Source organism: Penicillium cinerascens (assembly GCF_028974065.1).
Source record: "Penicillium cinerascens strain IBT 15544 chromosome Unknown contig_16_segment0_segment0, whole genome shotgun sequence".
NCBI classification, from domain to species: Eukaryota; Fungi; Ascomycota; class Eurotiomycetes; order Eurotiales; family Aspergillaceae; genus Penicillium; species Penicillium cinerascens.
In genome coordinates, this window is record NW_026695286.1 from 3,181,615 (window position 1) to 3,193,804 (window position 12,190).

General features: G+C 53.0%; 5 protein-coding genes across 5 annotated transcripts; 4 read left to right on the top strand and 1 right to left on the bottom strand.

Moving 5' to 3' along the window:
* Positions 1-480: 480 nt before the first annotated feature.
* N7498_001189 (phosphatidylinositol-3-phosphatase YMR1) lies at positions 481-2,876 on the top strand (the record flags this gene model as incomplete). Its single annotated transcript, XM_058448252.1, has 3 exons — positions 481-504; positions 564-1,046; positions 1,113-2,876. 3 exons carry the CDS (start codon positions 481-483, stop codon positions 2,874-2,876), a joined length of 2,271 nt encoding a protein of 756 aa, XP_058313663.1.
* A 434-nt stretch (positions 2,877-3,310) lies between these two features.
* On the top strand, positions 3,311-4,409 carry N7498_001190 (40S ribosomal protein uS3; the record flags this gene model as incomplete). Its single annotated transcript, XM_058448253.1, has 3 exons — positions 3,311-3,464; positions 3,619-3,932; positions 4,083-4,409. 3 exons carry the CDS (start codon positions 3,311-3,313, stop codon positions 4,407-4,409), a joined length of 795 nt encoding a protein of 264 aa, XP_058313664.1.
* Positions 4,410-5,028: 619 nt separating this feature from the next.
* On the bottom strand, positions 5,029-7,276 carry N7498_001191 (phenylalanine--tRNA ligase subunit beta; the record flags this gene model as incomplete). Its single annotated transcript, XM_058448254.1, has 9 exons — positions 5,029-5,192; positions 5,254-6,062; positions 6,116-6,357; positions 6,414-6,680; positions 6,734-6,857; positions 6,913-6,989; positions 7,044-7,063; positions 7,119-7,159; positions 7,224-7,276. 9 exons carry the CDS (start codon positions 7,274-7,276, stop codon positions 5,029-5,031), a joined length of 1,797 nt encoding a protein of 598 aa, XP_058313665.1.
* Positions 7,277-8,031: 755 nt separating this feature from the next.
* Positions 8,032-10,335, top strand: N7498_001192 (protein phosphatase 2A structural subunit TPD3; the record flags this gene model as incomplete). The annotated part of the gene is made up of 9 exons (XM_058448255.1): positions 8,032-8,094; positions 8,161-8,266; positions 8,328-8,479; positions 8,536-9,027; positions 9,089-9,203; positions 9,254-9,398; positions 9,452-9,552; positions 9,609-9,946; positions 9,997-10,335. 9 exons carry the CDS (start codon positions 8,032-8,034, stop codon positions 10,333-10,335), a joined length of 1,851 nt encoding a protein of 616 aa, XP_058313666.1.
* A 608-nt stretch (positions 10,336-10,943) lies between these two features.
* N7498_001193 (putative metalloreductase Fre8) lies at positions 10,944-11,894 on the top strand (the record flags this gene model as incomplete). Its single annotated transcript, XM_058448256.1, has 2 exons — positions 10,944-11,253; positions 11,323-11,894. 2 exons carry the CDS (start codon positions 10,944-10,946, stop codon positions 11,892-11,894), a joined length of 882 nt encoding a protein of 293 aa, XP_058313667.1.
* Positions 11,895-12,190: the final 296 nt, after the last annotated feature.

A 12,190-nucleotide genomic window follows, 5' to 3' on the forward strand; every position in this document is an offset into this window, starting at 1 on the left:
AACTAAATTGCCGGATGAATCGATAGAGTTAGTGAGTAGTTTGTTTCGACATGACGTTAAGGCGGTCGATTTGGTGTCTTTAAACTGCTATAGGCTTTTTAAATTTAGCTCTTTAATAATCTCCGGGTTTCATTTAGGTCTAAAGATCCCCTCACATCAAATGACATACCCATCTAGGTTGGCATACATTAGTGTTGTGGCAGATCGAGTTATGACGATGCATCGGGCCTTGGGAATGCCCGGGGAGTCAGCCCCACAAAGGGACGGATCGGACGCCTTGACGTGTAACTCCTCGCCCAACTTCCCATCTACACTCCGCGCTCCTGGCCCGAGGGGACAATACGTTCAATCCGATCCAGAATACCTTTCCTCTGTCATTTCGCACCTTCGAAATCCGCCCACGGCGAGACCGGCAAACACACTCGGACTTCTTCCCCTCACATGAACATCATGCGCGCACAGTAATCAACGGTACACGGTATGGAGAGAACACGGGTGGCTAAGGTTCGTTTCTCCAGGAATAATCAGTGATATGGCTGCGATAATTATACTCATCGCCGCAGGTTGACAATGTGACCTTGGCTCGCCGTGGTGAGCAGGTCGATGGCACGCTCCACCTCACCCCTCACCACTTGATCTTTTCCCACGTTCCCCCAATCTCCAGCGAGGATCAAGCGAAAGGTGTTACAGTAAGACCGAAAGAACTCTGGATTACCTACCCGATTATCGCATTCTGCACTTTACGCCCGGCTCCTGGGGCCTCCCGCCAGCTCTCCTCCATCCGCCTCCGCTGCCGAGACTTTACCTTTGTCTGTTTTTATTTCATCAACGAGCAGAAAGCTCGCGAGGTTTATGATGCTATAAGGCAATGGACCTGCAAATCCGGTCGGCTAGATAAGCTGTATGCCTTTTCCTATCAGCCGCCGCCGCCGGAGAAGGAAATAAATGGGTGGGAGTTGTATGACCCGCGCAAAGAGTGGGAGCGCCAGGGCCTACTTAAAGAGAACTCAGGGTGGCGCGTCTCTGAGATAAACACTGATTATGGAGTAGGTGCTCAGGACCGCCTCTAGGCGGTCTTAGCAGTGGAGTCGCATGCTAACGGCGATCTACAGTTTTCTCCAACATACCCTGCACTTATTCCCGTGCCGTCTGCTATCTCTGACAATACCATTAACTATGCAGGGAGATACCGCTCCCGAGCGAGAATCCCAGCCCTTACATACCTGCATCCTGTGAACAACTGCAGCATCACCAGAAGTTCACAACCACTGGTCGGAGTGCGCCAAAATCGCAGCATTCAAGACGAGAAGCTGCTGGCTGCCATATTCTCTACATCACGATCCGACCGACCGTTGGCTAGCTTTGTCCCATCCCAGTTAGACAGAGAGGCATCCGACTCGAGCCAAAGCTACGAGAGCCCAGAGGCCAGCCAAATAGACCCGGATCTGTCAAATGCGGAAGAGATAGAGGATGACATGCTGGCCGCTGCTCGTGGTGTTCCCGAGGAGCAACGGGCAATTTATGGTGCTCAGCAGCAGAATCTGATTGTCGATGCCCGGCCTACAGTCAACGCTTTTGCTATGCAAGCCGTTGGACTTGGCTCTGAGAACATGGACAATTACAAGTTCGCAACCAAGGCCTATCTTGGCATTGACAATATCCATGTCATGCGTGATTCGCTGAACAAAGTTATTGACGCCCTGAAAGAGACGGATGTCACTCCGTTAGGGCCTAACCGCGACCTTCTGGCACGCAGTGGCTGGTTGAAGCATATTGCGGGTATATTGGACGGGGCTGGTCTAATTGCCCGTCAGGTTGGCGTGCAGCACTCTCACGTGTTAATTCACTGCTCCGACGGCTGGGACCGAACGAGTCAGCTCAGTGCCTTGAGTCAACTTTGCCTGGATCCATACTTCCGAACTATGGAAGGGTTCATGGTCCTCGTGGAGAAAGATTGGCTTTCATTTGGTCATATGTTCCGACATAGATCGGGCCATTTGAACAGTGAGAAATGGTTCCAGATCGAGAATGAGCGCATCGGTGGAGAGGTCAACCGTGGCTTTGGCGATGGTGGTGGTGCCGGAAAGGCCATTGAAAATGCATTCCTTAGTGCTAAGGGATTCTTTGGTCGCGACAACAACAGCCGTGACTCCTTGCCGGACTCGGATGGAGAGCTCAAGAGCTACGACTCTGATACCCCGGTTAAGAAGCCTTCCCCCACCCCTCGCTCTGCTGTCTCTGAGAGAGAGATCACCAAAGTGAAGGAGACGAGTCCTGTTTTCCACCAGTTCCTCGACGCAACATATCAGCTACTGTACCAGCATCCGACACGCTTCGAGTTCAACGAGCGCTTCTTGCGGCGGCTGCTCTATCATCTTTACTCTTGTCAGTTTGGAACTTTCCTCTTCAACAACGAAAAGGAACGTGTCGAGATGAACGCGCGAGAACGAAGTCGAAGTGTATGGGACTATTTCCTTGCCCGACGGGAACAATTCACCAACCCGCAATACGATCCCGAGATTGATGATCATCAGCGTGGCAAGGAACGGCTGATCTTCCCACGTCCCAAAGAGACTCGTTGGTGGAACGAAGTCTTTGGTCGAACAGACGCGGAGATGAACGGGCCTGTTCCAGCAGGAGCGCCAGTAGCTGCTGGAAGCGACAGTCCAGGAGGAAACCGGGAATCCGTCTTGACTGGTATCGAGACAGCTCATAGCTATCCAAGCTCCGAGGACTCTGGGCACAATACCCAAAGTGCTGCGCCATCCGAAATGGCTGCTGTGCAGGCAGGATTCTCCAGCCTGTCTTTCCTGAAAGGTCAGGGCCCTGAATCAAAGACAGACAAGCCGAAAGAGATGGAAGCGGAGATGCAGTGAGTGAGAACGTGGTCAGAGACTCGCGATTCGATGAATGCTGCGAAGGCAACTAGGGTGCATCTTGGGAAATACGGTGATCTAGAGAGAACATGGGAACGAAAATAGTTCTGCATGGGCCGCTGGACATAGTGAGGTCCTGTTTAGTTCAATTCATCAGCGTGGTATTTAGCAGAAAGACCAAAGAAACAGTCCCGACTATGTCATTGGTGCCTTGGTGCCCTGTTGCCTTACAGCCTGACCCAGTGCGCGCTAGTCCACAATGAGACTAGCTCCCGCGCAGTGCAAGCGAGGGTTGAGCCCTAGCCCAAACGGGCAAGAGAAGCCCTACGCCCGAAAAATCCCCACTAAATCAAACCTGTGCACAACGAACTCTCGACCTCGACCTCGCCTTCCCCCGTCGACAACCCCCAATTCCAACAACCAGGAACGCAAAAATGGCCGCTGTCCAGGGTGCTATCTCCAAGCGCAGGAAGTTCGTCGCCGACGGTGTCTTCTACGCCGAGCTGAACGAGTTCTTCCAGCGCGAGCTCGCTGAGGAGGGCTACTCCGGTGTCGAAGTCCGTGTCACTCCCACCGTCACCGACATCAGTACGTTCGCCCCCGAAATCTGAGTTGAACCGTGCCGCCAGGGATTGGAACGCAGTGCTACAAGGGCCAGGGAAATTTTTGAATGGCGGCGACGGATTGGAGATGCAGAAACTCTAGTCGGGATTGTCGATGCTAACGGATGCTTTCTTTCTAGTCATCCGTGCCACCCACACCCAGGAGGTTCTCGGCGAGCAGGGCCGCCGCATCCGTGAGCTCACCTCGCTCATCCAGAAGCGTTTCAAGTTCCCCGAGAACTCGGTCTCCCTCTATGCCGCCAAGGTCCAGAACCGCGGTCTGTCCGCCGTCGCTCAGTGCGAGTCCCTCCGCTACAAGCTCCTGAACGGTCTCGCCGTCCGCCGTGCCTGCTACGGTGTCCTCCGCTTCATCATGGAGTCCGGTGCCAAGGGTTGCGAGGTTGTTGTTTCCGGCAAGCTCCGTGCCGCCCGTGCTAAGTCCATGAAGTTCACTGTACGTCTACACCGTGGGATGGGTTCTGGAGCAAGCGTAGAGATACTCGGAATGGGCCTGAACCCAAGTTCCGATTATCCATGCGCCATCTTTCGACCCTGCGCCAAACAATAAATGATACAGGAGAATAGTTGCTAACAATTACACCAGGACGGCTTCATGATCCACTCCGGTCAGCCCGCCAAGGAGTTCATTGACTCCGCCACCCGCCACGTTCTCCTCCGCCAGGGTGTCCTTGGTATCAAGGTCAAGATCATGCGCGGCTCCGACCCCGAGGGCAAGTCCGGCCCCCAGAAGACCCTCCCCGACTCGGTCACCATCATCGAGCCCAAGGAGGAGCAGCCCGTTCTCCAGCCCATGAGCCAGGACTACGGTGCCAAGGCCATTGCCGCCCAGCAGCTCGCTGAGCAGCAGCGTCTGGCTGAGCAGCAGGCCGGTGAGGCTGAGGGTGGTGCCGAGGGTTACGCTCAGGAGTAAACTTGTTTTTTTCCATTAAGCCCTTTTCTCTCTCCTGTCCTAACCTCTTATACTCTCTACCTCACGCAATCAAAATTACATGAAGATTCCAAAACCTTGTTGCCTGCATTAATGATTGTGATGTCTCTAGCTAGCAAGGTCTTTGCTAGATTAGTATTGCTTGATGTCTGAAACATGAATGGGATATGTACATGATGCTGGTCAACAGCTTGACCCAAGGTTCTGACACAGTGCACATAGTAACCTAAGCAATTGTAGATCTGGCACATGCCCAGGCGTCGATCGATCCGATCCATCAAGGCCAAGCATCCCTTCAAATACCGCCTTTCATTTCCCAAGCCCTGGAGTGTGGGCATTCTCCACGTGCCCAGGTACTTCCTGCGCGAGACTACGTATACCACAGTCAACTGCATCTTAAAAGAATTGGGTATTCGAGACTAATCCTTTCAGTTAAAGCTTTAAGGGATATAAATGAACATTGTATTTTTATTGCTTTTTGGCATCAGCATAGCTCTAATCGAAACATACTGGCGTATCGCAAAAAGAGCCCTCCACGTCATGTCATCATCTATCTGCGTCACAAAGCATGGGAAAAGTGTACGTGCGCAAGCAACCCCGCCTACAGGAAGGGCTCGATGTTGAGCTCCAGGGTGCTGACAGGGTACTTGAGTTCGTACTTCTCGAGGACCTCGGGGTGCAGGATACCGAAGTTGCCAATGACATGGTCCTTGCCGCCGATGCGGAGGTGGACGGAGGCGGCGTGGCCAGGGAGGAAAGTGCGGTCTATAGAAACGTGTCAATTAGCATCTTTGATGAAATCCCTGGGTAGTATCGATGAACATACCATTCAGCTCCTTGATGTAGTAGTGCGAGTGGCTGGCAGCGGGATTGATCAAACCCTCTTCGGCAGTGATGAAAGCGCTCTTCAGCATCGCCATCACGCGGTCCATAAGACCGTGCACAATCTCGAAACCACTGCTCTTGCCGTAGAAGGCAGCGGCGTAGTGACGCTCGTTGCGGCTCTTGCGCTCAAGAGACAGGTCCTTGAAGGCGACGTCGCTGACCTCGAAGATCTTCATGGGCACGCTGTGGGCCTTGTTCTCACGGATAGTCTTCAACAGACCGGGAAGCAGACTGGTACGGACAACCTGGAACTCGGAGGTCTTGGGATTGGCCAGCTTGACGGCGGTGTTGCCGTCGTCCTTGCGGTTCAACCAGCCGAAGTTCTCGTCGTGCGAGCACAGGATCAGAGGCAGCACTTCGGACCAGCCGGCCATGGCAGTTTCCACACGGATAATGTCGGAGAGCTTGTTGATTGGTAGGGGCTGGGCGATGGTACCTGATTTGCTGGGGAACGAGCGGGGGAGATTGTTGAAACCGTAGGCGATAGCGACGTCCTCCATGATGTCGCACTGGTGGAGAACATCGGCGCGGGTTGGAGGGATCTCAACGTCAACAACATCGGGCTTGTTAATCGAGGGCTTGGCGCGGAAAGCCATCTTCCTCAAGTAGTTGCTGATATCAACGGCAGTGAGGTTCAAGCCACAGCATTGGTTGATGTAGGACACTTCCGCCTCGGCGGTGCGGGGAGAGAGGTCGGGGGTGATGCGGGTCTCGTTGTTGTGCTCTGACACAATCTTGACTGGCTCAATACTGTAGTTGAGGTTAGTTTGCGTGCCTTTCTGTAATTGGTAAATAGTACGTACGTGAACGGTTCCGAGGTGTACTGAGAGAACATGGTGACCATCATCCGGTTCACAATCTCGAGCTTCGTCCGGTCGAGAGCGGTGATCTCAATGAAGATATTGGTAGTATCCATAGTGATCTTCGAGTGGTCGCCGTTAATGATAGGGGGGAGAGAGCAAACAGTTCGGCTCGAGTCGTAGATAACCGGGTACACTGGGGAGTCACGAATGATGTGCAGGTACTTGCCCAATTGCTGGTGTTTCTATTGCATAGTGTGAGAACTGTCATAAGTGATAGCGCACGTCAGGTTTGCCATACCTCGTAGAAGTTCATCAACTCCTCGCCATTCATCTCCTGGGTCTGGTTCAACGGGATAAATTTGATGTCCTTGGGGGGCAGAGCCTCGTAGGTGAAGGGGCCCTTGACGGTGTCCAAATCGTGGGTACCAATTGAAACCAGGGTCCGTTGGCGCGCCAGGTTCTGGTGCAGCTTATCTTGAAGGGCAATGAAGGACTCATAGCGAGCCTTGTCGAACTTGACACCCCGGAGGATGGCACCGGACACGTAAGGTCTGATCTTGGAGGTCTAAAGGGTCTTTTAGTACTTAAGCATCATTAGCAGTCTCGGCGAGCACCTACGTCTTCCTTGACAATAATCTCTTGGAGTTGAGCGGGCTGGGTCAACTTGTACTCGGGCAGAGGCTTGCGGCCGAGGAAGATGTTGAGCATCAGCGCAATTCCCTCGAAGCACAGTAAATCATATCTGCAGTTGGTTTCAGTCCACTATCCTTTCATACCCGAAGGGCGTTCGAGCATACCGGTTGGCTGGGATCTCGATCTTGAGCTGCGGCGGCTCTTGCACTCCGTCGACGATCGGGCGGTTCTGGTCTGTGGTCTGTGAGGACTTAGCGGCGAGTCACACATGTCAGTGGGGTTCGCGAGAGCGTACATCTTCGTCGAGCTCAATGCCTGTATAATTTCAGTCAGCCTATGCCCCGCTAAGTGTCGCAGCAGCCCGACGCACCAAATTCAAAGCACAACTCATCGAATTCCTCCGTGGTATACCTATAGAGATGCGCAACAACCGATTAGACATATGAAGTATAGACGGGGCCATAGAAGCACGTACTCCCGGCCCAGCTCCTTGAAGAGAGCGGCCTTGTCGACCGAGATAGTGGGCATGGCGGGGGATCACAATGCGATTCAATTCTGCGAAGACGGAGGAAAAGGTCGGTTAGCGAGGTGAAAATGGCAATGCGAGGATAGCGGCAATACGGATCATGGATCAGAGCCGGGAAGGGGAACGTACCAAATCCACAGAGAGTGCGACTCGAGAGTACTAATCTGGAAGTTATGACTCCAATCTCCGATGAAATTCTGCCCACAAGCCACCACCGCCACGCTGCTCCCCTCTTTTGTAACCGCGGTATCTGTATTGTCACTGCCTTCCATCGTCCTCGGAAACCGCGGGTGTATCGTTGTATGTAACATACACAACCCGCCAGCTTGTTTGTGAAAGCTCAGAGCCAGACTTCCCCGTCACGGCCATCGATCATCCTGTCCAAATAGCAACCGCTTTATCCCTTTCCTATCCCACGACCTTTGTATTCCTGCCAAATCGTGGATTGTGGATTTCCCAATTGTCCGAGGTATGCTTTACTGCGCTCCTAGCCCTGCGGCCCAAAAACCCCACGAAACCTCCCTCCTCCCCTTCCCCATTGAACCCCCCCTCCGCAGTCGCTAACCTGCCACCGCTCCAGCTCCTATAATCGTCACTGATTTCATGACCGCTCACTCCTCCACTTTCCAATAATCTTTTTCAACTGGGTGCTTCATCCGAACTCGGCCTGATACCAACCCTTCCCTCCAGGACTGGGACCTGCCACACTCACCCTCCCACGCCTCCTTCTGACCTAATACACATACCACATTCAGCGATGGAAGGTCAAAACGAAAACGACGAGCTCTATCCGATCGCCGTACTCATCGATGAGCTGAAGGTGCGCCGATGCTCCGCACCCCCCTCCACCTATTCCCTGGTCCAAGCTCACATTTCAATGTCATAGCACGATGACGTCCTCCTCAGACTCAATGCCATCCACCGCCTTTCGACTATCGCACTGGCTCTAGGCCCCGAGAGAACCCGAGAAGAGCTCATCCCATTTCTCGATGGTTGGTTCCCTTAACCCCACCTCCCTGCGGCTTGGACGCATCTAACACAGACCGCTGCTAGACTCGGTCGAGGATGAAGACGAGGTCTTGACTGCCCTCAGCGAAGAATTGGGTAACTTCACAGAGTATGTTGGAGGACCGGAACATGCGCACGTGCTTCTATCTCCGCTGGAGAACCTGGCGGCGATCGAGGAGCCTTTGGTTCGGGAGAAAGTGGGTTTTAATACCGATTCATCCGTCCAGGAGCTGTGCTGATTATGTGACCCCAGGCCGTCGAGTCCCTCAACAAGGTCTGCGAGCAGTTGAACGAGAGCCAAGTTGAAGAGCACTTTGTCCCCCTGGTCCTCCACCTCTCCAAAGCCGACTGGTTCACTTCCAAGGTCTCCGCCACGGGCCTGTACTCTACACCATACAAAAAAGCCGCGCCGGCAATGCAACAGAGCCTCCGACAGCACTTCGGGGCCTTGGTACACGATGAGACCCCCATGGTTCGGCGGCAAGCCGCCAACAACCTGGCCAAGTTTGCCAAGGAGATGGACACGCCAGTGATTATCGACGAAATGATACCCCTCTTCCAATACCTTGCCAGCGATGACCAGGACAGCGTGCGTCTGTTGACGGTGGACATTCTTATCTCGATCGCGGAGGAAATCCCCAAGGAGCAGCAGCCCAGCCACGGTGTATTGCTTACGTCGCTGCGCGCTCTCTTCGAGGACAAGAGCTGGAGAGTTCGATACATGGTTGCCGATAGATACGAGAAGGTTCGTTGCTTAGCCTTGGGTCGAAGTTTGGATGCTGGAACTGTACTAAATCCTGTCATAGATTGCCAAGGCCGTGCACGAGGAAGTGGTCACCCGCGATATGGTGCCCGCTTTCGTGAAACTTTTGAAGGATACAGAGGCTGAAGTCCGCACTGCAATTGCTGGCCAGATTCCAGGTATGTCCCGTCGGGTTCATTCCTGAAGCGTAAACTAATTCTATGGCCAGGCTTTTGCACTTTGATTGACCGTGATACACTGCTAAATGAGATCATGACTAGCGTTGAGGACCTTGTCTCTGATCAATCGCAGCACGTTCGGGCGGCTCTGGGCACCCAGATTAGTGGTCTGGCGCCTATTCTTGGAAAGGAGGAGTAAGAAACCGGTGTCCACGCTCCCAGAGTATCAATCACTGACCATTGTGCAGGACTATTGCTCACCTGCTTCCTATGTTCCTTCAAATGCTGAAGGATGACTTCCCCGATGTTCGTCTTCACATCATTTCCAAGCTTGAGCAGGTCAACAAAGGTGAGACTTCAATTCATCAGCGATTATCGACATGGATTCGTCTAATTCTCTTTCAGTCATTGGCATCGATCTTCTCTCTCAGTCTCTTCTCCCTGCCATTGTCCAGCTGGCCGAGGACAAGCAGTGGCGCGTGCGCCTTGCTATTATCGAATACATTCCTCTTCTCGCCAGTCAGTTGGGTGTCAAGTTCTTCGACGAGCAATTGAGCGACCTCTGCATGGGCTGGCTCGGCGACACTGTTTTCTCGATCCGAGAGGCTGCTACTCAGAACTTGAAGAAGCTCACTGAAGTATTCGGTGTGAATTGGTCGAAGGAGTCTATTATCCCCAAGGTGATCGCCATGGGACAACATCCCAACTATCTTTACCGTATGACAACATGCTTTGCTGTTTCTGTGAGTATACTTGTCTTTCCTTTGCGATCGAAGCATTCTAATGATACCAGACCCTCGCCCCCGTTGTTACACTCGACATCATCGAAAGCTCCATTATTCCCATTCTGGACCGCCTGGTGACGGATGAAATCCCCAACATTCGTTTCAATGTCGCCAAGTCCTACGCCGTTCTGATCGACACCCTGCGCCGCCTGCCGGAGGACAAGACTCTGGTCGAGGTCGAGAAGTCCGGAGAGACGGTCACCCCCTCGCCCAAGAGCCAGGACCTGATCCAACAAAAGATCCTGCCTAGTCTGGAGAAATTGCAGGAGGATGACGACGTCGATGTCCGCTACTTTGCTACGACTGCGTGCGGCAACCAGGACGAGGCCATGCAGACTTCGCCGTGAATGAGATAGCGCAGGACCGGCGAACTACTCTTCGGAAAATTTCCCGGAAAGGATTGACCGCAGACACACTCCACATATTGCACTCGATCTGGGCTTCCTGTCATTTTAGAAGAATAGCCAGCTTTGGGATAAGATATCTTGAAGGCGTTTTTTAATGTAGAGGTTTTTGTTCCATACATAACTCGTCTATCCAGCCAAGGTAGTCACAAAAGCAATTACGCCATGAATATTTGCCGGTCGATCGATGTTCGTAGAAATCTCATCTTATCAACGGCCTGTGCGAGAGATGAAGGTGGCTCAACCTCGGGTCCCCCGTGGGCGAGTCAAATCACTTCATTTGTCAGCGGGGCCATGGATCTGACACCTTGCAATTCTTCTGCGCAGCTGGCTTACCTTGAATCCAGTCTGGACTCTTGACGGTCAAGCTCTCCATCTGATATCCTGAGAACTGCTGCCGTCATGGTTGCTGCCAACTAGATTCGCGCCGCTCCGATATTGACGCACTCCTTATATACACAGCATCTTTGACTACCTCCTGCCCTTTGCACAGACCAGAGACAGCGAGTCTCGATTCAGCACTTCATCAATTGGGGAATCGAGTTTGCAATATGTCATCCTCTTGGCTTTGGCATTTCATTACCGTCTCCGAAGAGGAGAAGCTTCGGCGCCGGGAGCTGCTCGACTTGCGCGGCGCTCTGGCGCAAGTATCAATCGTTGTAGTAATTATCGCACTCCGCGTTTACCAAGCCTGGGCTACAGCCCGGATCCCTGGCGACGTGCCAAAGACGCGCCGTGGACCAAGCTCGTGGTGGGATCGCCCGCTGATTGCTGGATGGATCGAAACCCGGAGACAGTATCTTGTCTGCAGCGTGTGGCTAGCGTGGTTATTGAGCCTCGCTGTATGGAATAGCGGTGATGGTCAGTTTAATATCTCCGTGTACAATCGCAGGAACCAATACAATGATCAAACCAAACTCACACTCGCAGACTACCTCCACCTAACCAAAGCCTTGGGCCACATCGCCCTTTCCCAAGTCCCTCTCCAAGTCCTGATGTCCCCGGCGGCATACATCTCAACCACGAAACCATCAGCAGCATCAGCATTCTCATTCGTAACATCCATCCCGCAAGCAACCGTGACTCCATACCACCGGCTGTTTGGTCGCGTGGTCATCGCTCCTCTCCTCTTCGGGCACGCCTCTCTCTATCTACTATTCTTCGTGCAATCGAGCCACCCGGAGTTTAGCTCGCTTCTCGCCAAGCGAGTCCGTGATTTTGACGTGCAGTGCGGCCTCCTTGCGCTATCTACGGTGGTGCTGCTTCTGATTTTCGTCCGGCCTCGCGGTGTTGCGCGAAAGAGCGGGGCCCAACCGGCTACGTCTATGCAGGAGCGGAGACGGACATTTTACTTCGGACATGTGTTGCTGGTGATCGTTTTGTGTGCTTTGGCCTACTCGCATGTTGGATACGCGCAGAAGTATATGCTTCAGGCGCTGGGGGCTTCGGTGGTCAATGGAGGTTGTTCTGTGGCTTTGGTTCGATGGGGAAGTAAAGCGTAATATACCTTCAAGCTTGTTCGGGATTCTGTACACAGTACTATTTTGATTTATTGGCACCCGTGGGCATCGAGAATATGTAGATGCAAACTAAGCAACACTCGGCCTATGAACGACAGCAAAGAACAATGCTATTGTCACACCAGATTTGTGTTTTCCAGAGTTTGCGAATCGCACTGGTAACTCATTCAATAGAGTGGTTTTAATCGCGGTGACTTCCGGTTTGGGACCATCGGATGCCAGCCGCAAAACGCATAGACGCCACCGTGGTCATGCCGAAAACAAAATTCGCCTGAGCA